Raw genomic sequence first — 25,841 nt, 5'->3', positions numbered from 1 at the left:
CAAAGCTCCCCCACCTTATATAAACCTTTCCTTGAACCTGCCTCCTCCTCAGGTTACGCCCATCTGTCTCCTTGCCTGCTCCATCTAGAAGCAATTGTTCCGCTCTGCCTTTCATTCCCTCCTGAACTCATGGTGACCCTGCTTCCGCCTGCACCAGGGCTGGAAACTGCTCCCATGGAGGGTGCCAATGTCATCCTAATGACCAATTCTAGCAGTTTCTTCATAATCATCTCCCTAACTTTTCCCCAAGGTTGATCTCTACCTGCCTTCCCCTGCCCATCCTCTGAAGGCTGGGGTTCTACATTGACTTCCCACTTCTCAGTTTGTCTATTTCCTTAGGTATTCCACCCTCCCACCTGCTCCCCCTCACCCACCATGATATGCCCATGGACTCTGTTTCCAGTTCAGAGGTCTCCCCAAGTCAAGGCTTCCTTATCCATCTGCCCATTGCCAGCAACTGACATCCACTTGGAAATTCTATTAGCAGCTCAAATCTAATGTGAATTTGTATCTTCCTGCCTCTCCCCCCCACCCCAACAAATCCACTTCCCTCCTTATCTCCTAACTTAGTTAACGGCATCATCATCCATCCGTTCTTGAAGGTCAAAACTTCCTGCCTCTCTTTTACAGCTAAAATACAATGGTCAAGAAAACCAGCCTACAATGTCCTGCAGTGCACCCCTCCTTCATAAAAAAGCAGCAGCATTTGCCCCAGTTCCAGCTCTATTCTCTCATCTTACCCTAATGGCTACAGAAACAGTCTTCCAATTCTCTCCCTGCCTCAGGATAAGAAAGCAACTCATCTGAACAGAGACCATGCCAAAGAAATCTAAGTAACACCTGACTAATTGTTGCTTCAAGGTCATCCCAAACTCCTCACTGTCTTCAAAATCAAACTCTCAAGCTGGCTACAAGGCCCTTCCAGGTGACCCTAACCTAGTTTCCTGGGCTCTTCTCTGTGTCTCCTAGGCATTTTCATTCAAAGCCATAAGTGGACGGGGTGGGAGGAGGAAAAAAAACATAGGGAGAAAGATGTGGCATTTAGGGCCAGATCTGGATTTCCAACTGCAGCTTCTCCACGGAGCAGGGATTTCACTTATACCTGGTCATTTGAATACTCTGAGTCCCACTTTCTTTTAGGGAAAAATATTTACTCTGAATGCTTGTTTTAGGGGCTTGAAATAATTTATGGAAAACATCTAGGATAATACTTAGATAGGTTGTGCATTGAAAAAATAATTATCTATTAACATTAATAGACTTGTCAAGTAGTTCCACAGAGGCTGGGAGGAGTTCGTGAAGACTGAAAAGCCTCAAAACTAGAATGGAACATTTGAAAAATTCCCTGTGGAATCGAAGGAGGTCAAATTTATAAGAATAAATAAAGTACCTCAGAACATTCCATTTTTGACCTGAAGTAATAACAGCCAAGAAAGACCCCATGAGTGCTCTGCTCCCTGAATCTTGCAGGATTGGGATGCATAAACCCCTCAGGGAGAAAGACCGTTCCTCATCCTGGTGTCTGCTGTGCCTGGAATTGGCAACTGTGCCTTCTTTTCTTCAGAGCTGCCCATAAGAAGTTCATGCTCATGGCAGAAGGTTCTAGACTGCAGAGAACATCAGTGAACTTTGACTTTCTCATTTGGAGTTCGCTGACCCTCTGATTAAGGTCTGCCATGTTCCAAGGCCTGCTAAGCAGCCAGGCTTCAGAAGAAGTTACTGGGACTGGATTCAGAAGATGCCTTGTGTCCCTGTGTGAGTCACTGGTCCTAGACGTTTCTTCATCTCCAACACAAAAACAGTGATACTTTCTGGCCAGTTCATCAGTTGGTTGAGCAGAGCTACTGTCTTATCACCTCCTTGATGTCTCTTATTATGGACTGAACTGGGTTTCCCTGCCAAATTCAAATTTTGAAGCCCCAACCCCCTGTGTGACTGTATTTGGAGACAGGGTCCAGAAGGAGGCAATAAAGGTTAAGTGAGGTCATCATGGTGGGGCTGGTGTTCTTATGAGAACAGGAAGACACACCAGCCATCTCTCTCCTTCCACACATATACAGAAAAAAGGTCACAGGAAAACATAACAAGAAGGAAGCCACCTGCAAGCCAACAATAAAAGATTCTCCAGAAACTAACTCTGCCAACACTTTAGTCTTGGATGTCTAGTCTTCAGAACTAAGACAGATGAATTTTGTAAGCCATCCTATCTGTGGTATTTTGTTATGGCAGCCCAAGCAAACTAATATGCTCTTTTTTCTTTTGTTCTGTTTTTGGTGACTTTTTCCATATGCAGTAGTCTTCCCTTACCTATAGTTTTGATTCCCTTGGTTTCACTTACTACAGTCAACTTTGATAAATATAGTACAAGATTTTATTGTTAAGGTTTTGAATTGATACATAATAACTGTACATACTATGGAGTGCACTGTGATATTTTGATATGGGTATATTTTGTGTCATGATCAAATCAGGGTAATCTGCATATCTATCACCTCAAACATTTATCTTTTCTCTGTGGTGAGAACACTCAAAATCTTTTCTTCTAATTACGAAGACATTTTTAAGCCAGATATGATGATGTATACGTGTAATCCCGTCTACTGAGGAGGCTGAGACAGGAAGATCCCAAGTTCAAGGCTAGCTTGGGCAACTTTGTGAAACCCAATCTCAAAATAAAAAGAACTGGGGATGTAGCTCAGAAGCAGAGTGCTTGACCTAGCCCTGGGTTCAGTAGTCAGTACCATGTTTTTCAAAGGTATTTTGAGAGAGAGACAGAGAAAGTGACCTCATCTGTATAATTTGTCATAGCATACTGTTATAATTGTTCTATTTTATTATTAGTTATTATTGTTAATCACTGTTAGCTAATCTATAAATTAAACTTCATCATAGGTCTTATGTATAGACAAAAACATAATATATATGGTGTTCAGTACTGTCTGTGGGGTATCAGAACACATCCCCCACAGAAAGGAAGTACTCCTATGTCTCCTTTCTTGGTCCCATTTCTGCTGTCCCTGTGTTGCTAATCATATTTGCATACTGCCTGCCAGCCCACTCAGCACTTTTTCCACAATAAGTCTGTTATGCCTCACAGGCCCCGCCTACATAGCAGAGGTGGCAACCCTTCTCTGAGCTCACCTGGACTTCTGCTGGCACAGCCCACATTATGTGGGAATTATTTATGAAAGGGTCAATTCTCCCAATTGACTGTAGGCTTTCTAAGGACAAGTCTTTTTTTTTTTTTGTTAATTCATTGCAAAACTCTAGCACTTAGTAAAGTAGATGCTTAACAAATGATGAATAAATAAGAGACACAAAAAAACATGCTAAGTACCTTCCATGAATCATATGTTTTTACACCATTGTGAAACTCTGTAAATTAGGTTTGATTGATAATGACACAGGCATTCAGGGAGGTCAAGACTTACCCAAAGTCCCTCAGCTCATACATACATAGTGTAGAGCTGACTCCCAAGCATTGCCTTTCTCTGGATCACACCACTTCTCTGGTCACAGCCCTACTTCCAAATGAACTTCTGCCTCCAATAACATGAACTATCTACCACCAATGCCAGAGTTGGCAGAGATTCCCATATCAGTGGCAGTTAGATTATTTCTAAGGGTGTGCTACAGGACAAGAGGCCACACCTTTAATGATGTCCTTCGTCAGTGGCACTATAGAGGAAAAGAGAGAAGACACCAACCACTGTGGGAGAACCCTTCCCCAACCACAGTGTGGCTGCAGAACCCCCAATGAGCAGGATGGGGATGAGCAACTGACAGAGCATAGAGCTATCAGGACACTTATTCATCCATTAAAAAGTAAAACTATTACTAAGAAAATAACTTCTACTGAAAACTCCCCATATGAATGGAGGGAGGGAAGGGGAAGGGGTTTCTTTAGCAGGGTGAGGCCTGGTCAGAGGTTTTGTATTAAACAAGGCTGAAAGTCCCATGAGTTGTGAGCCACTGGTACTCTGCAAGCCTAGGGGCATCATCTCTAAGCCCATGTTTATCTTTATGATATCCTGACTATGAGTGGATCAGAACACACATGGATGTCACCATATTAGAAACTTGGATGCAGATCTGTTCACTGGTGTATAAGAAAGGTCATGCACACTGCTAACCTAATTGCTGGTTCCTGTCTGTGAAATCTTGGCCAGTGACATTTGATCTCTGAGCCTCAATTTCCTTAGCTATAATATGGAAAATATATTTAACTTGACTCCTGGGTTGTTTGGGAACTGAAGATGTATTGAGTATAGTACCTGACAAAGAATCTGTACTTAATTGGTGGTTAGAACTATGATCCTGGCTCTGCTATCGGGTAGCTCTGTGGCCCTAGATAAGTCTTGTGACTTTGCGAAGCCTCAGTTTTCTCATCTTTAAAAGAGTGAGAGTTAAACAAAGGAAAGGCGTGTAAAGTCTTCTGGCAAAAACCCAAGTGGCAAAAACATAAACTGAACATGGAGTGAGGCTCACGGTGGCTGTGGGTGGAGGAGGTAGCTGAACTCCTGACAAGGATGAGGCCCCAAGTACCGGGACTCTCTCCACTGAGCTTTCCACCAGCATACTCTCCTGGTCCTGCCTCCCAGTTCTGACCTCCACAGGCCCCTCTGCCAGTTGCCTATCTAAACTCACCTTAATGAAGGACCCTTCTGCCCTCATTTGTTTTGCCGTTTGTTTCTTCCCTTAGAAATGTCTTAACCCCTGGAGCTGGCCAACAATCTCTAAGGGGCAGTACAATGGCTCAAATCTGCTCCCTCCTTGCCACTTCTGAGGCCTCCCTCCATTCTGGAGCAGACAGCATTAGCCCTGCCTAGACAGGTGGAAGAGCTTCCTAACATGGTTCCCAGTTCTTCCTGGGAACGCTTGCATATGTGTATCAGATTAAGTGACCTAGATTTCCACAGGGGCTTCCTGTTGCCTTTGACCTAAACTGAAAACAAAATGATAACTTTCACATGGCATTCTAAGACCCTGAGCAGTTTGGTTCTCGGTGGCCTCTCCAGTCCATTTAGTTCTTTGATGGCCACACCCACAATGTGACCACCATAGAGTTCCTGGAGCACTCCCAGCAACTTCCTGTCCCAGGCTTTTGCATATATTCTACTTTCTTCCCTCTGCTTTGTACATTCCTCCTCCAACTTTCACCTGAACAGCTCGTCATGCACCTGGCCCAGCCAGCTGTGTGAGGCCCACTGCTTCTTGAGAGCCCACTCTTCTTTGACAGTGTTAATGTGCCATTTATGATCATGGACTTTTACACAGATGTATAGATTTGAGGCTCTCTCTTAATATGTCTCAAGCATGTCTATAAGTACAAGGGCAGGAAGCTTGGCTGTTTTACATACCATAACATGGAATGCCTTCCCAGGACATGGCATATGAAAAGGCGATTAGTAAATGCTGAATGAATGAATAAATTAACAAACTGACCCTTTCTAGGTCTGTCTACCACCTGGTGTCCTCCACTGATCAGGACTTGCTCCTGCTGTCTGTCCATCTTAAAGCAACAAGCAAGTGGCTTCAAGGCTTACTGACAGAAGTCCTTGGTTTCTTGGGTGATACAAAGAGCCTGAACCAAAATATATTCCCTCTACCTTGTTACATGGGTGACTTCCTCTTTTCTCAGCTTCACTTCCTCTAACTTACTGGCCTATGAGGTCTTCAGGAGCAAGCTTGCCTGCCTCATGGCAGTTCCTAATGCCTGGGCCTGAATCTCACACATGGTAAGAGGACTCTGTTGCTATTTGTGAACCAAACGTCTTGATGAAGTCTGTGGCAGATATTGCTGGCTGTCTACCCCATATTAATTTCCCATCCTCCTGAGAGAACCCTAATTTTGATCAGAGTGCCAATGTTCCAAGCTGAAAATATTCACTTTAAGATTTCCCTCTTGCTCTGAGTGTCCAAGTGACACAACTCTGCCAAAAAATGCAAGTTAAATGATTTAGGAAACATTCTGCTTTCCTGCATCCTTCCCCTTTCTTCTTCCTACATGACATGCAGATGAGTCCAGGAGGTGCAGCAGCCATCTTATGACCATGAGGCAGCAAGTATGAAACCAATAAATCAGAGGAAGGACGGCAGAGCACAGGGTGGAAAGGGCCTGGTCCCTGATGCTACTACTGAACTGCCATCCTGGCCCTGAATAGAAACACCCTAGCCTTAGAATGAGCCGAAGGACATTAAAATTTCACTTAAATGCTGATTGGATAAGATTTAGGTTATCACACACTAAACACATTTCTAAGTATTTCCTACTAAGAGACAAACTTTATTGCTTGGCACTCATGGTGTCCTTGGGCTACTTTTTCTTCTTTCCTGCCATGAAAATCCAGGTAGGGAATTCAGAAGTTTCAGCAGTCCACAGTAAGACTGCAGGGCAGTAGAAGGAGTTGGGGGACAGTGGGGCAGCCTGTCCTTCAGCGAGCAGAGATAGCTGCTGGCGGGACTAGGTTTTGATTCTGCAGATATAGCACTCTGATATTCCTAGCTCTCTTCCTCCTAACAGATTTTGGCCACAGTCTGTCTCCAATGTGCTGACTTGAGCTCTCCCTTGGCCTACAATTTCATTCCACTTATACCAGATTGCTCCAAATAAATCACCGTATCAAGGAGAGGTGAATTCACAGGGCACTTTTCCAAAGAAGTGTTTCCATTAGAAATTTCACAAAGTGCTGCCAATGTCATTTACAAGAAGGTTAATTTATTACCAAGAGACCTGGATTCTTCGTTGCTGTGTTTCTATCTTAGAGTATATTCAAAGGAAGGGGACGTGAGGTGGGGTATGGAAGGCGATTATTAAAAACTGAAAATTGTTCTTCAATCACTTTTCTGAGTTTCTTCCTTGAGGTCATGGTAGATTCTTAAATTACAGTGTATAATGCTGGGGATTTTTCTCCCTAGATCCTTGTAAATGCACTCAGAGGCTAATGCCCAATCAAAGCAAGGGAAATGAAAAAACGGCAAGTCTAGCACAGTCTTTGGAAAATCATGAAGGACCCAATTTTGATGACCCACAGAAGATAGAAATGTAGGTGCAAGTATCTAGGCAGGTCTAGAAACAAAGAGGAATGGATCATGGGGAAATCAGAGGAAAAATACCACTGGTACCACAGATGGGCCCCTTCTGTCTTCCCTGGCACCCAGCCTCCTGCAGTGCCCTCATGAAATCACAGACTCAATATCAGTAACCCTCTGACCACATAAATTAATGGACTCTTGTTCTGGGCCTCTTAAGATAAACCCCCCAGCTCCGATCATTTCATCCTCTTACTCAAAAGCCTGTCATGACACCCAGTGCTTATGAACTCTCTGTAGGGCGGCGTCGTAGGCTCTTCCTTGATTACTGCTTCCCCCTTCAGGGCACCCTGAGCTCCCGTCGAGCAGCACTGCCAGCTCCTCCTAGCCAGCTCTTAATTTTCTGCCCACTGTCCTTTTGTTTATGCCATCCACCCCCACTGCCTGGGATGCTTTCCTTAGCACTCATCCTTCCATTTTCTTTCTTTAAATGTGAAAATTTTGCCCAAACTTTAAGGTCCAGATCAAATGTTACTTCTTCATCCAGACAGCCTTCCCTGGCTCATCCAGCTGGACAAGCCCTTCCCTTCCTCCAACCCTCCTGACCCTTCCTTGGGCTGGTGGCTCCAGGGGTGGCCTTTCTTGCTCTTTTCCTTGGCTTAGAGATACTTGCTCCATAAGGCTTTCATCTCGCTTAATCTAGACTACCAGCTACTTTTGCCAGGAACCATGTCATACCTTCCCTGAATCCCCATCTTGGAAAAGGGAAAGGATGCAATATTCATTGGATAATGGAATAAAAAGGAGGGAAGAGAGGGGGAGGGAGGGAAGGGGCTAAATCTGTGTCTAGTCCCTGGACATGGATTGATCTCCAGTGGCTGCCTGGGCATAAACAGACTCTTCAATTAGCACCAAGAAGATCAGAGCATGTTTCTCATAAAGATTCCCAGTCTTTATGTTTCCTGCCAATGATTCTTATTTCTCTCCTCTGGGATTTTAAATCCACTGTAAGACACCTCTGTTATTCTTCAGCTTGGCTCACATTGCCACAATGTCAAGTTGATCTATCCTTTTATGCTTCAGCATCAACTGAAATGAAAAGATAAGATGCTATCTGGAGACCCCAAATTCTGTAATACTAACTTGTTAGGCCTTGGAGTTGTAAGCAATTCATACAAAGGTATTTTTCTTTTTAAAAATTTGGACACTGTGAGATTTTATACATGGTCTTTTTAATGACTTCTCAAAAAAACTTCCTGGGTTGATGTAAGATGGTTACTTATAATTGGAGTCAAGCTAACAAGGGGAAATTATGTTTCATATAATACAAACAGTAATAAAATATTTACTAGTAGCCATTGACAAAATAGCAAGACCCTGTGGCATAGTGGGGACTTGTGGGATTTGGCATCCAAATTTTCATTCTGGCTTTGCTCTTAATTTTGAGCAAGTCAACTAAATTCTAAGCCTCAACTTCTTCATCTGTAAATCAGAACTTAAAAGATCTCTTGTCTAAGGTTCTTGTAAGGAATAAGCTACATATGTGAGAGTGCTAAACATGGTCCCCCAAACACAGTAGATGCTCCCTAAATGCTGAATGAACAAATGGATGGGAAATAAGTGAGTGTGGGCATCCCAAAGGGGCTGGATCCTGGAAGGAGGCAGATTGCTTACGAAGGAAAATCACGAGCTTTGTAGTCAGACACATTTGAATGCATGTCCTAGCTTTTCTTTCAACTTCCCTGAACCTCCATTTCCTCATCTGCAATCAGGGATGATAATAAAAATAAGAATAGTTACCTCATGGAGTTCCTGCAAGATTTAAAGAATGTATGTGAAAACCCTTTGTAAATGGTGATGGGGTGAATTAAACCCCTGCGAGTGGTTTATATCCTCCTACCTCCTTCAACACATGGGGGTGAGCAAGGCTCCCACCCCCTATTGGAGCCAGGAGCATGTGGGGGATGGGGTGGGGCAGACTATTTTTTCTGAAAAGAGCTGCCATGTTTTATTCTCAAACTGGCTTGGATTTCGTGGGGGCATGTGTGAGCATGTATGTGCATGCATTTGTTCCCTGGGAGCTCGGGTGACATCAGGTCTCTGTGTGGATATATTTGTGTATACAGTTTGTAAAAGGCTCTTAGATTTTTTTCAAGGCAAAAGATAAACTCATTTAATTTAAAATCATCAGCTGGATTGCATTAAATGGAGGGAAAAGCAAAAACGTACACAATACAGCCATTCATTAAATTAAACACAATTATTTCTCCCTTTACTTAATTACAAACAGACATAAATACTCTGGATTCTGACAACTCAGATCTTTTTAAATTCTTGGTCTGCATTTCGATGTGTAACGAAGGGAGGGTCATATTCCAATTTGTGTGTTAAGCAAACCCGAGAGTTACAATTGTATATTGGGATCATAATGACTTCACTAAAACAAGACCTAAACTTTTAATTAACCTGCCAAGACAAATTACAACTCACAGCTCACAGGTAACGATCACAGACAGCTGAGACTCAATGCCAGGGACTCTTGGGGAAAGAGGTATTAATAGCAACATCAGAATCAGTCTGTTTTTGTATTAAAGGGGGGGGGGAAGAATGGTGTTCATTAAACAATCACTGTAGCTTGAAGGGAGACAGATAGGTCAGAAAGCCAGCAAGAGAAAGTGGAAGGAGAAAAAGGATGGCAGAGAATATTAACAGCTTCCGTTTATCGAGCACGTATGGAGGCCTGAAGCCGTGCTAGGCATTTTATATCTCTCTCTCTAATCTTCACAATGGGGATTGCAAAGTACTTTTACATTTTTGGCTTCTGGACAAGAAAAGTTGAGATTCAGTGAGGTGACATGGCTGTCCATGGCTGCAAAACTAAGTAGGGACAGAGGGAGGGAAGGAAGGAACGAAGGGTAGTTCCTCATGTGGTATTTGTTTTTAAAATCTGTTGACAGACCATCAGAATCATGATCACTTGGCCCGACTGGAGGCATTCAGGAGTTCTCAAGAAAGGCCCAGAAATCTGAATTTTTACCTATCCTCCCACAGAGTTCTTTGTTCCAAAGTGTTTGAGAACCACCAATGAGGTACCAGAAACCTGTGCTACTCAAAATGTGGCCCATAGCAGCATTAATATCCCTGGGTACTGGCCAGAAATGCAAAATCTCAGGTCCCCCAGACCTGCTGGAACAGAATCTGCATTTTAACAAGACCCCCAAGTGGTTCGTAAGTACATTAAAGTCTGAGAAGCACAATAAAGCCCATAGACGTGACAGGGTTAAGGGGGCAAACAGAGCAGCCAGGGGAAAAGCAGGACCATCACCCCAGTTAAGACAAAGAGGCTAGCTATCACTGACAAGCCACGAGTTGGCAAATCTTATCTCCATTTTATTTCTCAAAGATGCATATCATAATTAAAAGTAGTTTTCTTTGGGAGTTTAAATTAATATCCCTTCATATTTATATCATTCTTAAAACAGAAATCTGACCATAAAAACTCCCAGTTCTGTGAAAACCTGATGCTCTATTCTTGCTTGTAAACTGTGTCTAGGAAGAGTTGAGCTGGGAGACCGGGGAGCTGTAACTTTGGCACCACCATAATTTGATAATTGTGTCCCTAAATTGAAGCCACCATGTCCAGAAAGAGAAAAGATGCAGATATTATAGCCTAGCAAAACCCACAAAGTGACACTCTCATTGATGGAGAGGGCTAGAACTGGGCTATCAACGATGGGGACTGGGACTGCACTTTCCACCTCAATATTACCTCCAACTGCTAAGCTGCAGCTTCAAATTCCAGAATCTTGAGATCCCAAGAGTTGAAAAACTTGAGTGATCTGTGTGAGGTGAACTCAAGCTCATGGTGGAGACTCGGACCTGAGCATGCTTTGCACTATGCTTCAAGAAGACATGCAGGGCAGAATACAATGGCAGCACACCTGCTGAGATTGTGACTGTCCACAGTCCTGCTAATGAGAGCCTGGGCACAGGAAAGGCCATGCTCACACTCACTCCCTCACCAACTGAGGACACGTGCACGGGGACCCACCGGGTGCCAGGGAGACAGAAGACTGCCCTCCAGGCATTCTGAGTCCTGCAGCTAGGACAGACTTCCAAAACAGGGCAGCACTGAGGAATGTTTCCTTCATCAGAGCCAGCTGCCTGATGATCCCACCTCCTTCACTTTGCCATGAGGCTGCACTGATAGCAGAAGCTTATTAACCATGCCTTGCATTTAATGGGGAGATTCCCTCTGCCTCAATACTAAGGGCGAAATGGTGAATTAGAAGAAAATGGCCTGAAATGACCACTGCTATTTAGAAGGAAGAACCAGGGTGTCGCATGAGTTTAGGAAACCTAGTATCAAGTTCGGAGATGTTCATTCAACTCCATTTTCCATGTCAGAGAGACTCCCAGCCACAGACTGAGACAGAGTTCTCAGGCGAACTCCAAACCACACAGAGATGTCCATTAGGCAGAAACTCCATTCCCAGGTGTTCTGGTTCATGGAGCCCTGTCTTTCTCTCAAGATTTTATCTCCAGGCTGTATCACAGTACATCCAATAGAGACTCAGAACACGTTTTCTGACCCAAACCACCAAGATATTATGTCCCTCATCAAACCATGGTCACCTATGGAGGAGACGGATTCTATCTATTATGTTAGTAAAGAAGATAAATTCTTCCAAGAGGGAAGCAGGCTACCTAGACACCCATAGACCTGAGGTGGCCATGCCCCTTTGCATGAGGAAGAGTGATGGTGTCTGGACTCATTTAAGACACCAAGGCTTCCCCTTGTCAGAGACCAGGACACCTTTGCTCTCAGTAACACCTGATCTGACTGACCACATGGCTCCTCCAGTCCTCTGGGCTGCTATTCTTACTCTCTCTCCAGCCTTTATCCTCTTTCCCAGAGACTGTTGATTCCAAAATCAAAAACCAAACCAAAACTAAACAATAAGTCAGCGAACTGAACCAAGCAAGACTCAGAAGATGAAAAGGTGAGAACCAGGAGCCAAGAGGGGAGATGTTCCCACCATGTGGCCAGTCATCCAAGACTCCCGTCTGGTTCTTAGTTCTATCCCCTGGTCTGGAAAGGTGGCTGCTGCTCCATACATCATCACACAGACAGCATGAGGAAGGTATCAGGATGGCCCCTCTGTCTGTCGTGTCCTACCTGCATCTCATGCTGAGTCCTCCTCCAGCATGCCCAGGCAGGACAGCCCCACCCCATACTCTGAGTGGCATCTACAGCTCTGAGTAAGACACATTCATTCTCTTGTTGGCATCAACTCTCAAAGTCCCCAAGTGTCCTCCTACCCAAAGAGATAGCAAAAGGTGGAGCTTCTTACCAATGGCAGTGGTGAGAAAGGAGACCACTTCAGACTCTTTCCCGTCATTGTAAAAGGCCAAGTGCCAGATTCCTGAGTCCAGATACTGGATGAACCCAGTCTCGTGGCTGGAGGGGGGAACGACACCACGAGACTGGCGTTGGGGTCCTTCCAGACTCCGTGCCTCCTGGGTCAGGAGCCTCCTTCCATCCAGCAGCTCCACAAAGTCAAACTAAAGCACAAAATAAGTATAATTAGCAGCAGATCTGCTCCAGCACATGCCATGTTTTCTTTGGGCTTCTCTTGGCGGGGGCAGGGCGGGGTGGGGGAATGCATAAGGAAACAGAGAGGCAGAAGCTGCAGGAAAGCTATCAACCAACTCAAATCCTATATCTCATGGTAATACTCTCCTTCCTCTCTTGTGAATGTGGCATCATTTGGGCATTATTTCCTAGTCTTGGTTTGTTTTTATTTTTGCTGCAAGTGTGGCAAGTCTTCACCTGGCCTCATTTAAAACAGAACCATGCTCTTTCAATGGTGGCCCAAGATTAGAAACCCAGCCACTTCATGACTGAGCTCTACACAAGTACTGATGGAATCTCAGGGGTTTCAGGCTGGGATTGGAGTGTTAGTAGGGATGGAATGTTCTTCACGAACAGTTGAAGATTTGGTTTATATCTGTCTTTTGTCAATAATCTTTTCTAAATGGCTCCAGTTTCAGGGAGATATTTTAGAAGAACTGAACTGGATTAGTCCAAAAGTCTATCAATAATTGCATGCTGTGTCAAATTCAAATGCCAATTGATCTGAGACTGCTAGCATAAGACTCTAGATAAGTCAGACATGCAGTGTTAATAACAGGTAGGTGGTTAAGCCCTACTGACCTATTAGCAAGCAAGCAAATTGAGTAGCCATCCATCTTCCTAGCTCTTAAAAAACAAACAAACAGAAAAGATAGGTAGTCATTCTACTTCATGAAAACTGTGTGGAGGCATGAATTCTAGGACTAGCAAGGCAGTTCTGCAGTCATCAGGGGCTCAAGCTCCCTCTATTTTCTGTGACTCCATCCTTAGCAAATTTATCTGTCTAGCTTATAACTATAAACTTCAACTGACTACTGGGGTTAGGAAGACTGTATGTGGCCTTGGAACCTGAGGATGCTTATGATTTATATTACTCCAATTCCAGAGCTAGGAAGACATTGCATAAGTCTCTGCTGTATGTCATCTTGAAAAAGTTCTTATTCTTTCATTTTATTTTTTTTGGTGCTAGGGATCAAACCTAGGGCCTTGCACATGCTAAGCACATGTTCTACCACTAAGCCACACCCCCAGCCCCTTGGACAAGTTCTTCAAGGGTTTCTGGTGCACATCTGTCTGCATAAAGTGTAACCTTGAAGGAAAGAAGGAATGCCAGAGATTAGGGGAGTAACATTTATTTTGAGCCAGGTCGTATGCTGGCTGCCTTATAAATGCTACTCTTTCTTCTTCACAACAGCCCTGCAAAGTGGGCACTGGTACAGATTAGGAAACTGGCTTAGAAGAGGATGAGTAATGAATACCAGGTTACATAGCAAATAACAAGAGGACTCAAACTCACTGTCTATTTTTTTTTTTTCTCAATAACATTTCCTGGGTAACACAATTTAGGAGACTGAGTAATAGCAGAAAGGTTACTGAGAAATTTCTCAGAATTTCTTCCTTACAAAAAGCCTCAGGGATTAAACCTCACTTGCCTGAAAGGCAGGGTCTGAGAGGGTGGCAAATGGATAAAAGGCCTTTAAAATACACCAACTTCCCTTTGGGCTCTAGGATCAGGGTTAGGCTCTTCTTGATTTGGGTAAAGATTTGAGCAGGAGCACAAGGAGGTCAGTAGGCCGGTAGGGTTCTGCTTACCTGAGTATGTGAAGGAGGAAGGCCTTTTCTGCCATAAATGCCGACCAGAGCTGCCTTTCCCAGAGACACATTGAACTTCAGATGCACAGGGTGGTCTATGAACACCTGAGATCTCCAGAAAGTACCAGGAGGAATCTTCTGGGAAGCCCGTCTCCCCACATCGATTTCTCCAGAGTCTATAAAACTGTCCTCTGGAAAGAAACTACTGGGTTTTCCTACCAAGACAGAGGGAAGGAAGACAAAAGCATCTTGGTTAACCACAAGTGACACAAGGAATCAGCATCCCAGCACCCAGGACTCCGCTCAGCCTCACTCCTCTGTAATGTTCCGCTGCCAGCAGGCATCCCCCTACTCACAGGATTAAGAAGGTTCAGAACTGCCCCCCACCACAGTGATGCTCAAATTGTTCTGCTAAAAATATGCATTCTTCCAGAGCAGTATGTATGGGTCCTCCCCAAGGGCCATCTGTTTACTGCATAATTCCACAGCTTGTTAAAATATATTTTGATCCTAAAAATAATCATTTGCGGTTACATGAGAATAACTTTGTGATTTTGTGAGAGTGTGTGTATAAAGAGCTGCATGGTAAAATAGGGAGGCTGGAGGGAGCAAGGTGTGGGTACTGAATCTCCGACTTGGAATGGTTTTCCAGCAGTGGGGGGTGTGACTTGAGTGGAGCTAGGTATTTTAAAAGTTCACTGGATGGTGTATAAATCAGAAGCCAAATTCTGAGGCCAGCTACATGGATGGGGGTTTGTGTTTGGAGCACGGATGTGGGTTGAGGAAGATGAGGAAGAAGGTCCTTCAAAGGGAGGATACATGTCTGAAAAATGCCTCTTGGTCTTTGGATGGAGGTGAATATCATTTTTGTGTTAAAGAAGGTCAAGTTGACATAATTCCTCAAGTTCATATACAAAGTCTAGGATATACTTGGAAACTTAACCCAGGCCCCCCGCCCGATGCCCCGCATCCCTATGGAGGGTCAGGGGTGAGGTCTCTTGCCCATTTCTGTCACCAATCAGGAGAGTGACTGCTTTCTGGAGGCACTCGGCCAGGAAGGAAGGCTGTTTACCAAACTTCCCCTCTTAAGTAATTAAACACACTCACATGAAAGAGATAAACCCTAACTTCCTGTCAGACATGGGTCTTCTGAAAAGTAGGGAAGGGACAGGGGAGACCACAGAGAAGTAGCCCGGAAGACCAAGATCAAGTCAGCAGGCTACATTTTGTTTGCCATTAGGAAGGACCCCTGGGCATTCTGGCTCCAAGGCTTTTTGTGTTGTCAGAGATGTTAGAAGATGCTTGAAGAGAACAAGAATCCATTTGTAAAGAAAACACGTTTGTGGAACTTTTTATAAAAAGCATTTGGGGAATAAGAAATTAAAATGTCTTTTTTTCCCTGGCTTTGTGAGACTCCATACAAAGCACATTTAATGCTGAAATGGAGCTTGGCAGGGTATTGTTGTAGTCATAAAATATTTTACTGTTTTAAATAATAAAATTCAATTTAAATGTTAAACTTCTCCATATGTTATCATTCCCTTTAAACTCCTAGGCAGAAACATCAGGTTTTTAGCTTCAAACCGTTAAATGTTATTTTAATTAAAAATGTGCCAACAAAAAAAGTTGAAATGCACGCTATCAATAAAAGTGCCACCAGTATTCTGTCATTAGTATGGGAAAGAGTTTGCATTGAATTCCTTATGGAAGGAACATGTCCCAGACTTCTACCTTGAAAATACAGACACACCAACCACTTCGCCGTGACTCACAAACTTCAAAGACAGGAGCCAACTTCACAAAGCATTAAGATGGGAGAGAATTATTCACATTCTTCTTTATCTGATTTGCGGGTTTCCAGTTCTGTGACCATTTTATATTCCAGGTACAAAATAGTGTACCCTCAGCTTTTAATTCCATGAGGGAGGAAGAACTAAGAAGGAATAAAAGCAGGATATGTGCTGAACTTTTTACTCCTAGGAACTGCAGAGAAAGAAGCACAAGACTGCTAATTCCAAGGGCTCATTTCCTTTGTGAGTCGGTGGGAGTCAGAACTGATGGGATTTGAGAATTGTCTGCATTCAAATAGATCCTATGTCTGAAAATAAATAATGGAAAACTGCTCTCTCTTTTTAGCATGCTGCTGGAGATGCCTGCGTGGTTCATTTTCTCCTTCACTGAGCATATATCAGGAGACAGCTACTGTATCAGCTAAGTTCTACAGGCTTACAGGTCAGAGGCCAGCGCGAAGATGTCCTCTGAGCTCTGTAGGGCACAACAGCATAAGTATGTTGGTTCTTACCCCAGAAGAGGTGACAAAGGGAGACTTTTATAGCACTTTCTAGTATCTCAATGAGGTAGGCCCACTGGGAGAAAACATTGTCTTCCTTGTGTGAACAATGAGATAAAAATAGTACATATTGGTTTGGGGCATATCCTTCCCCCCACTAGGACCTTGAATTGGGGGGATCTGGTTCCCAGTGGAATAGGACTATTGAGGGAAAAAAGAGAACAGCCTGCTGATCCCTTTTAGCCAATGGGAGAAGACCCCCTGAGACTGGCTGAACTGGGGGCTGGAAACACCTCCCTCCTGGTTTGTCTTTTTAAAACACTATTACCGGGGCTGGGGTTGTAGCTCATTGGTAGAGCGCTTGCCTTGCACGCGTGAGGCCCTGGGTTCAATCCTCAGCACCACATAAAAATAAATAAATAAAAATAAAGATACTTGTCCATATCAACTAAAAAAAAATTAAAAAAACCCTATTGTCTTCCTCTTTTCAAATCCTGTAAGATGCTTTGTTCTTAATTCTGAGCACCATCCATAAACACTAGGATATAAAACTTCCTATGACAAAGCAAAATCCACCAATGGTGAGGCAATGAGGGAGGGGAGAGGCTAGATCAGGTGGAGAAAAGCTCTGTGTATAAAAATCTTATCCTACCCATGTTCTGGAAGATAATGGTAATAAATATTAGCAGGAGAAATAGTGAGAAAGATAGATATAATGGTATTATTAGTAGTACAAACTACTGTCTAAGGAGTTCCAACTATGTTGGCAGGTTCCTTCATTTAGTATTTCAGTGATTTCTGTAACACAATTAAAATCTGCATATGGAGGCACGGGGATGCTTAAGACTTAGCTTAAGAAACTAGAGATGAAACCATTTGGGCTCCCTCTTTATTTTTCAGAATATGGTTTCTAAGAGGATTGAATTAATGAACAATTAATTAAGACTCTAAAAAGACATTCTCAGTGTGGTGGGTACGCCTGCCCTCTTAAGGAGCAATGGTTCTGTTAATTCATGGATATGCAGGCTAATATCAAGACTTGACCAGGTATATCTAAGACCCATTAAAAATACTGTTAGCCTTCTAGGGTTCAAGTTGATTGTTTTTATGAATTAGAAATCTACAAAGAGGTCCCAGAGTTGTCAGAGTCTCAAGACATTCATGAGAAGTACACTATAACAACATTGGGTGCTTTCAGAACTTTACCAAAAATTACAGAGCTTAGCTCAGAATTAGGGTCTTCCCAACAGTATCATTAGATTTCACAGGACATATTGCACTGATGACAATCCTTTTCTTTGTACAGTTAGCAATCATGCCTATAAAATAAAATCTCTCAATGAATTGCTGAAATGGTTGGATAGCTTGGTCAAACAAGGAAGATTTGGAAGAAGTGAAATTCCATATGCTTCACAATCACCATCTTTACTTTTCTGAACTGAGACCTAACTATATAGGTTCTAAATTCCTAACCAACTAACAATCTTCCCCTCCTTTTACCTTTTTGGTTCTTTACAATGCAATAACTTGCACAAAGAATCCTTTAGTTTCCTTAGCAACTGTTTGAAATTTATTTGGTTATCAAAATAAGCTGTTCCATTTTGGAGAGCCCAGCTGAGCCTGTGTGCAGCAATTTGCATGGTTCAAACTGATGGGCAATTTTGATTTCATTGTAGAAAGAAGAAAATGCTATCCCTAGCCCACCAATTCAACCATCAGAAATGCTTGTTTATTCAATGCTTTTTCCCCCCTTCCCCATTAATGCATAACACAAGTTCTTGTGGCTTTGCTTTGAAAAGCTGCTGTATTTGGTTTCTGTCCTATGACAACCCTGAAATTGTTACAGCTGCTTTGAAAATATAGGATGAATTGTAGTTTGATGTTACTCTCAAAGACATGAAAAACACGATATGGGATTATCATATATTTAATTTGTATAATTTAAAAATATATATCCTTTAAAAATATTTAAAAATACCCCAAACCCTTTGAGGATCTGTTGGGGGTAAATGTTAATTAGTCTGGATTTTAATACCCAAGAGAGAATGGCTGGGGATTCGAACAGACAAGAAAAGAGGAACGAACGTTTGCTGAATGCGTCTTTACTGCTAGGCTTTGAAAGCAAAAGTGTTGTCAACCTTGCTCTACAGATGACAAAACTAAGGCCAAGGGATATGGAGTAACTGGCAAGAGTTAACGGAACCAATAAAAAGCAGGGTCAAGAATCACATCCTGGACGTCGAGGCTCCGGAGTATTTATCTTCCATCACACTACACTGCTTCCCCTGCACTGTGCAGCAGGAACTCTAATCTTAATTCTGGAATCAGCTCTCTTCTCTGATACCCTCAGAAGGGATAAGAAATATGCACTTAGTTCAGAGTTAAAGACTTTCCCCCTTGGGATATGTCTAAGGAACTAGAGTTTTAGCATCACAATTAAAAACATAAACTGAGTAGACATTGGTTTGACCAGGGCACAAACCTTAAGAACCATGTGGTCTCACATAAACTATAGGAAGCTTTGTCCTCTGTTTTCTAGAATGATATATTTTACATCACAGTAATTGCTTCTGATGCTGACCACTTTCCAGCACTGCACTGCATTTAAGGAGTTGGTAAACAGGATTTCTATTTGCATCAGTAATGACAGATAATCCCTTTAAGCAAAAATACTCCAATTAAAATAAACCAATAAGCCTGTGCAATTTTGTGTTGCCTCTTATCTGCACCTCCTGCTCCTTGGGAAAAACTAAACAAAACTGAAACAACCCACAAACTAATTTCATTAGAGTGGGAGATTTCAGATAGATCTAACTCCTGTTTAAAGAATGTCTGTTAGAGATCATGGAAAGAAGAAAACACATTTTGTTAAGTGAGAGCCTCAGCCAATTTCTTGAGGGTGAAGCATATTTTAAATCTATGTTTTTAACATGCTCATCTAAAAACACTCTTCCCTTTATGCTATTCACTGAAGCCACCTGACACTATAAACTAATATTAGCATCACAAGCCAACATGCAGGACCATGGACAGGGCCATCTTGGAAAAAAAAATTCTGTAGAGCCATGAGCTAATCATATGGTGATTCTATTACTAATTTCATATGCAGAAGTTGCAAATTTCAATGCACCTTATAGAAAAATCTAGTTCAATATTCTTTTGAAGAGGAGGGAAATGAAGCCCAGAACATCTGTTCAGGGGATTTGCTTAAGGTTGTACCACAGATCAGTAGCAACAATTAGACTGTAACTCAGGGCTCCTGACTCCTAACCCAAAGCAGTTTCAATGGCCTCAGTCATACTATCTCCTTCCATATTCTATTAAGGACAAAAAAATGTAAATTTTGCAGTGTTTTAAGTCTTAAAACCTTTACAAAAGAGATTAGCTTTGCCCTCAAAACACTGGGCAGGGGTTCTAGTTTAGCTCTTTGGAAATGTGCCCAGTTTTTACTTCCCTTGATGATGACCATAGGTCAAGAATTGACTTTGGACTTCAAGATCATCATTTCAAAGGTCATAAGTAGATACTGTGACCAAGAATATGCCACTCTATTAACCAAACTAATGGCTGGAATACAAATCCTTGAAAGAATAGAGAGGCTCAGAAGACATGACTTCTAAGTTCACAGAGATGAGAGGAAAGATGTGAGCAGTGAAGTCTAGCTATAGCTACTTTATGAAGAAAACTAGAAAGATAATGCAGGTCACAGCAGATGCAGAAAAAGGGATGCGTATATTGCCCAGAATGACACCATTCTGACTTGTGAGCTCAGACAACTTTCTTGGTGCCAATTTCGGTGAGTCTGCACTGCTCTTGGCTAACATTGAAAGAACGTATGTCTATGGCATGTTGGAAAGATCTCTAAGACATTCGGAACATGGGCTTATGGATTCCCATTAAAAAATGCCAAAATCCAAATGCCACCACCATTTTTGTCATTGAAAGAAATATTCGTGTTTTATTATGCCATAGGATTTCACATCCACCCTCTTTTGGGATCCTGTAACTGTGGGGTGGGGTCAGGTAAGAAAGATTATACAGAGGACAAGAACCCTGGGATCATAGTCCAGGCTCCACCATCTATTGGCTATGGGACTCTGATTAAGTCAATTAACACAATTCTTAGTTTTTGCATCTAGAATGGGCAAAAATTATTATACTTTCCTCACAGGGTTTCCGTGAGGATTAAATATGAAATAATCTTGATTAAAAAAAACAACTTTGAAACAAACATACTATGCAAATATTAATGATTATTGTTATTGCAGATGAAGAAAGTGGAGCTCAGGAAAACTAAGTAGCTTGCTCATGGTCACATGGCTGGTAAATGCTAGACACCTGAAGTAGTGTTATCATTAAAACACGAGATCCAAAAACCTTCCCATTATAACACATTATCTAACCCCCTCACCACACCCCACCCCTGCAGATGTCCATTCAGCCCATGAGATTTCCCCAGAAGAGCTTGTCTTGACCCCACACAAAGATGGCCACCCCAGCAGTGTGAACACCCATGATGCTCCCCTTGAGGCGTGGGATGGGATATCACTGAGCACCATGAACCCTGCCAGAGCACACTCTGAGCTCATAGTGACAAGGAACTGCAATGAAGACACAGGTGGACTGGCAGCCGGCGTGGAGTGCAGAGGGATGGAGGAAGCGCTAGAGCATGGAGCTGTGAGCCAGGCACAGGACGTGCATGATGGAGGTCTCCTTGGTTCAAAGGCAGACACAGAGGACTCACAACACGGACAACGCAGCAACCCTACCTTCTGTGGCTCCTTTGCCTTTCCTGTCAGGGGTCTCTAAGCCAGTGCCCCCTGAGGGATACAGGGAGACGTCCGTTGGCACAGGCCAACTGCTGGCTGTGTCCTCCGTGATCTCATACATCTGCCCCTCCATCGGCTGCAGGTGCCAGTTTAGGCCAAACAGGTGCATGGCTGTGGTGAGCAATGAGAAAAGTCATCTTTTTCTGCTGGAGGTGGAAATGGAGCTCCAAAGCCATAAGGGGAGTGGGGGATGGGTGGGGAACACAGACATTCAGTTCAGTTCAACAAAAGCCCAGGAAAGGGGCTCTTACAGTGCCAGGCCCTGCACAGGGGAATGGAGACACAGATGATTAAGGCTTGACCCTGCCCTCGAGGGGCTCACGGTCTGGTTGAGCCAGGACGGGGAGTTTCAGGAGGTCTTGGCCTTTTGCTTCAAAAGATAAATAACAATCTAGAGGGAAAAATTACAATTTGTATCACAAAGAGTTAATTTCCTTAATGGAAAAATAACTTTCACAATAATAAGCAAAATCAAACAACCCAGTTGGAAAATAGGCATAGGATATGAACAGACAGTTTACAGAATAAGAAATACCAGTGACTCTGCATCATAGGAAAAGATTCTTGACATTACTCATGGTGAAAGAGATGTAAGTTAAACTCTGAAATATTACTTTCCACATATGGTTTGGCAAAGATAAAGAGGGCTGAAAATACACTATATTGGCAGAGAATGGGAAGCAAGTACTCTCATACTTTGCTAATGTGAGCATAAACTGGTATTTGATAAATCTATCAAATTTAAAATATATACACTCTTTACCTTGGAACTTAAAGTTTCCAATTCTAGAAATTTCACCTGTATACTCACACGTATACTAAATGGTGTGCATATAAGGCTATTCACCACAGTATAACTTGTTATAGCAAAATGTTATAAACCAATCATTGATAGGGGCTAGATAAGCTATTATCTACAACAAAATAGTGTAACCATACAGGAGAATGAAAAAGCTTTTAATATATTTTTCTGGAAGGAAAACTATAATGTAAGATGACTGTATTTGACAAACTACCTTTGAGTTAAAAATAAATTTCTGCATTTGTATAGAATATTTCAAAAAGGAAATGAAAGATAGTCATAACAGTGGGTATGTCCTCTGAAGGAAAAAGCTGTATGGTCAGGGGAGGAGGGAGACTTGCTTTTCACCATGTATCTTTTGTACCTTTTCATTGTGTACCATGTGTATGCATCTCTGTTTAAAAAACATTTTCCAGTGTAGCAATTGCAAACAGTCTCATACAACAATCTAAAAGAAACCACGAGAAATCAAAGCATAAATATTGTTTGAGACACAACGCCTGAAAGGGCTAGGAAGCCTGTTTTCAAAAAGTTTGTGATCTAGTATAAAGTATCTACCTAAATCCCACTTTTGAATTAAAGACTCATCCAGACTCACCACTTTCAAGAGGCCTACACCAATTTCCCATGGAGGAAACACTCAAGTCTCCCAACCCTTCCGCCCAAGTGCTGCGAGCAGCTTTTGCTCCTTTGTTCCAATGATGAACATTTTCTAAAAGCCCATTCTATGGCCAGCAGTGTAATAGGAAAGATCTGGAAGCAACCTACAGAGATGGCATTGAATCAGACCATCCCTGTTTTCCATGAGCTCATAGGAAAGGAGGGAAGACAGACAGATAACAAAGTCTATTGAGAAGGATAAGGCCCAGAGGAGGAGGTGGCTGATCCAGAAGGAGGGCCTCAGGAATGCAGAGAAGATCCACAGAGAGATGAAGGCCATAGTAATTGCACTTGTTGAGGTCCTGCAATGGGACAGGGAGCATGCCAGGTAACATATATATATTATGTCTAATCCTCGTGGCAGCCCCACTAGACCCAGTTTACAGAGGTGAACATTAAAATTCAGAAGGCAAAATCTCCCAGTACACAAAATGATGAATGCCTGAGGAGATGGGAAATGCATATTACCCCGATTTGAACATTATTCATTTGTATACATGTATACTGAATTATCATCTTGTGCCCCATAAAGATGTACAGATATTATGTCTTAGTAATAAATAAATTAATCTAAAAACTCAGGTTAGTTGAAATTATGACAATCATAAAACTATTGTTTATGAGTGCTCCCCATGTACTACACATTGTGTTAAGAGTATTAAAAGCAACATTTCCTTTAACTCTCATGACAATCCTGAAGGGTATTAATAACCCCATTTTACAGATGAAGAAATCAAGGCACAACAAGACCAAATGATGTATGCAAGGTGAAATGGCTAGCAAGTGACAGAGACTAGACGAGAATCTCAAGCTGCTCAAATCCCCCAAACACAGACCACTAGTCTTTCTGGCATGGAGGCCCAGGTGCCACCTACTTAGCTGCACTGCCCCTCCCTACTTACGTCTAGCAAGGCAGGCATTAATTAGAAAGACTGCTCCTTCAACATGTCAACGGCCTCCAGACTTTTACTTCTTTTTAGGTAGCAACATGGGATCCTTGAGGGAGAAGCAGCTGTGGCTCCTGGCCCCAGGTTATGGAAGATGTCACAGATGGTGGTTCTGAGGGAGTGTGTGACTGCCTTCAAGACAAAAAAACCATAGAGTGCCTAGAGCATATAGCACATGCTTCTGACTTCAGGTCCAAACACAAGCCATCCAGGGGACACACACATGTTTGACTTAGTCAGGAGGCCGTACCCAGCAATGGTCATGAGATCAACCCTTTGCTTTCCCTTTGGTTACTGTGGAGTGGGACCAGAGGTAAGAAAACTGGTTTTGAATTGTAGTCAAGGTATCCAAACTGAGAAATGGGATACTAATATTGCAAAAGACAGTTGCTATCAGTGAAGTACCATGTGGCAAAAGTGCTTTGCAAACTGCACATATGTGTGATTGTCATGTTTTCTGACCTCTACATTGGTGCTGTTGATAATAATAGTGACAATAGTAGGTGACATTTACTGAGCACTGATTTAAGTACCAGGTTCTTGTAAGGTGCTTCATACTGCTCTCCACTCCTCTGAGAGGTGACAATAATAACAATAAAACAGTTCACTTGCCTGGAAGGAGAGAGCACTCTGTTTCCAAGATTGAATTAGCTCACATTTCTGCTTACCTTCTTACTGTTTTAATCTATATATTGGCAACTCCAAAGGTAATGGAGAACTTGTTTGAACTGCAGACAACTCAGATACATGCAGTTAAATGAGCAGCGCTTCTTCCCCCATTAGAATCAATTATCTCATCTAAGTGTGCAAAAGTGCTGTCTTGTTAAAAGGTCATGAGAATTAACTAATCCCAGAATGAATAGAACTCTCACAGCTCTGTGAAGAGAAACATTTTTATTGTTAGAACTTTCTCTTCTTTTCAAGAAGATGCAGAGTGAGTCCTTCCTTGAAAACACACACACACACACACACACACACACACACACACACACACTGAGGGGAAAGAAGTGTTGCAGGTGAACACGGTTCCTAGGCTTGGATCCCAGGGGTGGGGGTGGGGATGGGGGAGGAGGTGAACATTAGTGCCCTTTCCTCTCAACTTTTTACCCACTGCAATCATACTGGCCCATACAATTGTGAGGCTGGGGTGGGTAGGGGGTGTTTCTGTGACCTGTGCATTCCTGAAAGCCACATGAGAAAGCAAAGCTCTGTCTCCAACTCCAACTGAGTCTGACTCCAGGTGACTTGGCCATCCAGAAGTAATTTGGAGGCTGCATGGTTGGGAAAGGAACCCAGGGTCACCTAGATTGGACTGAGAAATGGCGTGCTGGCAGGTGATAATTAGAGACAAGAGTCAGATGAGGCAGAGATTAAGAGATATGAAGTTCAAGTTCAACCAGCAACGTTATCTTAAAGCCAAAATAAGAGAGACCTTTTGTCTGTGATCCAGGATCTTAAATATAAGTCATTGTTGTGACCTCTTGATTCTTTCATTGTGTTGTTTGGCAGGTAGTTAGTTTTATAGTCTTGGGTGATAGGCAAGGGCAAGAGAGAAAGGGAAATAGTCTGCTTTGCACTCATCTTTCCAAAGGACAGACATACACTCAGCCAGAGACTGTCCTTTGAATAGCAAGCTCAAGTGACCACTCCATCCATGACAGTCATCTAAATGATAATGCCAACACAAAAATTTTCCTCATTTCAGTGCACACTACATGCCAAATACTTTATTTATACTATTCAATTTCATCCTCTTATGAAAGTAGGTTGAAAATTATTAGTGGGAATATATATATGATGGAACTAGAAAAGAAATTGAGTTATAGTGATATACTCTGATTTACTCAGAGAGGTAAATGAAGTTACTCAACACCACAGAGCCGATATAAGTGTGAGACAAGTTCCCAAACCACATCACCTCTTTTCTATATTTACTTTAAAGAGAAGATAAAATATGGGCAATGAAAAGGCTGAATATAATATAAACAAATTTAGGCTAAAATAAATGTTGTGGGGGAGGTGGTTATAATAAATATTCCCTGGCCCACAATAG

The 25,841-nt window shown here is 42.5% G+C and overlaps 1 protein-coding gene across 22 annotated transcripts in view; it reads right to left on the bottom strand.

Annotated features, from left to right (window-relative positions):
* Tenm4 (teneurin transmembrane protein 4) overlaps nt 1-25,841 on the bottom strand; it is a 2,842,490-nt gene that overhangs the window by 163,075 nt on the left and 2,653,574 nt on the right. For all 22 annotated transcript variants that reach the window (XM_048789141.1, XM_048789145.1, XM_048789157.1 and 19 more), the window contains 3 exons: nt 21,320-21,490; nt 14,261-14,475; nt 12,387-12,597 (listed from right to left, as the gene is read on the bottom strand). In XM_048789141.1, the coding sequence (XP_048645098.1) occupies nt 12,387-12,597; nt 14,261-14,475; nt 21,320-21,490 (597 nt within the window). The remainder of the gene's footprint in view (nt 1-12,386; nt 12,598-14,260; nt 14,476-21,319; nt 21,491-25,841) is intronic.

This window comes from Marmota marmota, unplaced genomic scaffold, assembly GCF_001458135.2.
Source record: "Marmota marmota marmota unplaced genomic scaffold, marMar, whole genome shotgun sequence".
In the NCBI taxonomy this organism is placed as follows: Eukaryota; Metazoa; Chordata; class Mammalia; order Rodentia; family Sciuridae; genus Marmota; species Marmota marmota.
The sequence above is the reverse complement of the archived record's forward strand: the minus strand, read 5'-3'. Positions and strand labels throughout refer to the sequence as shown.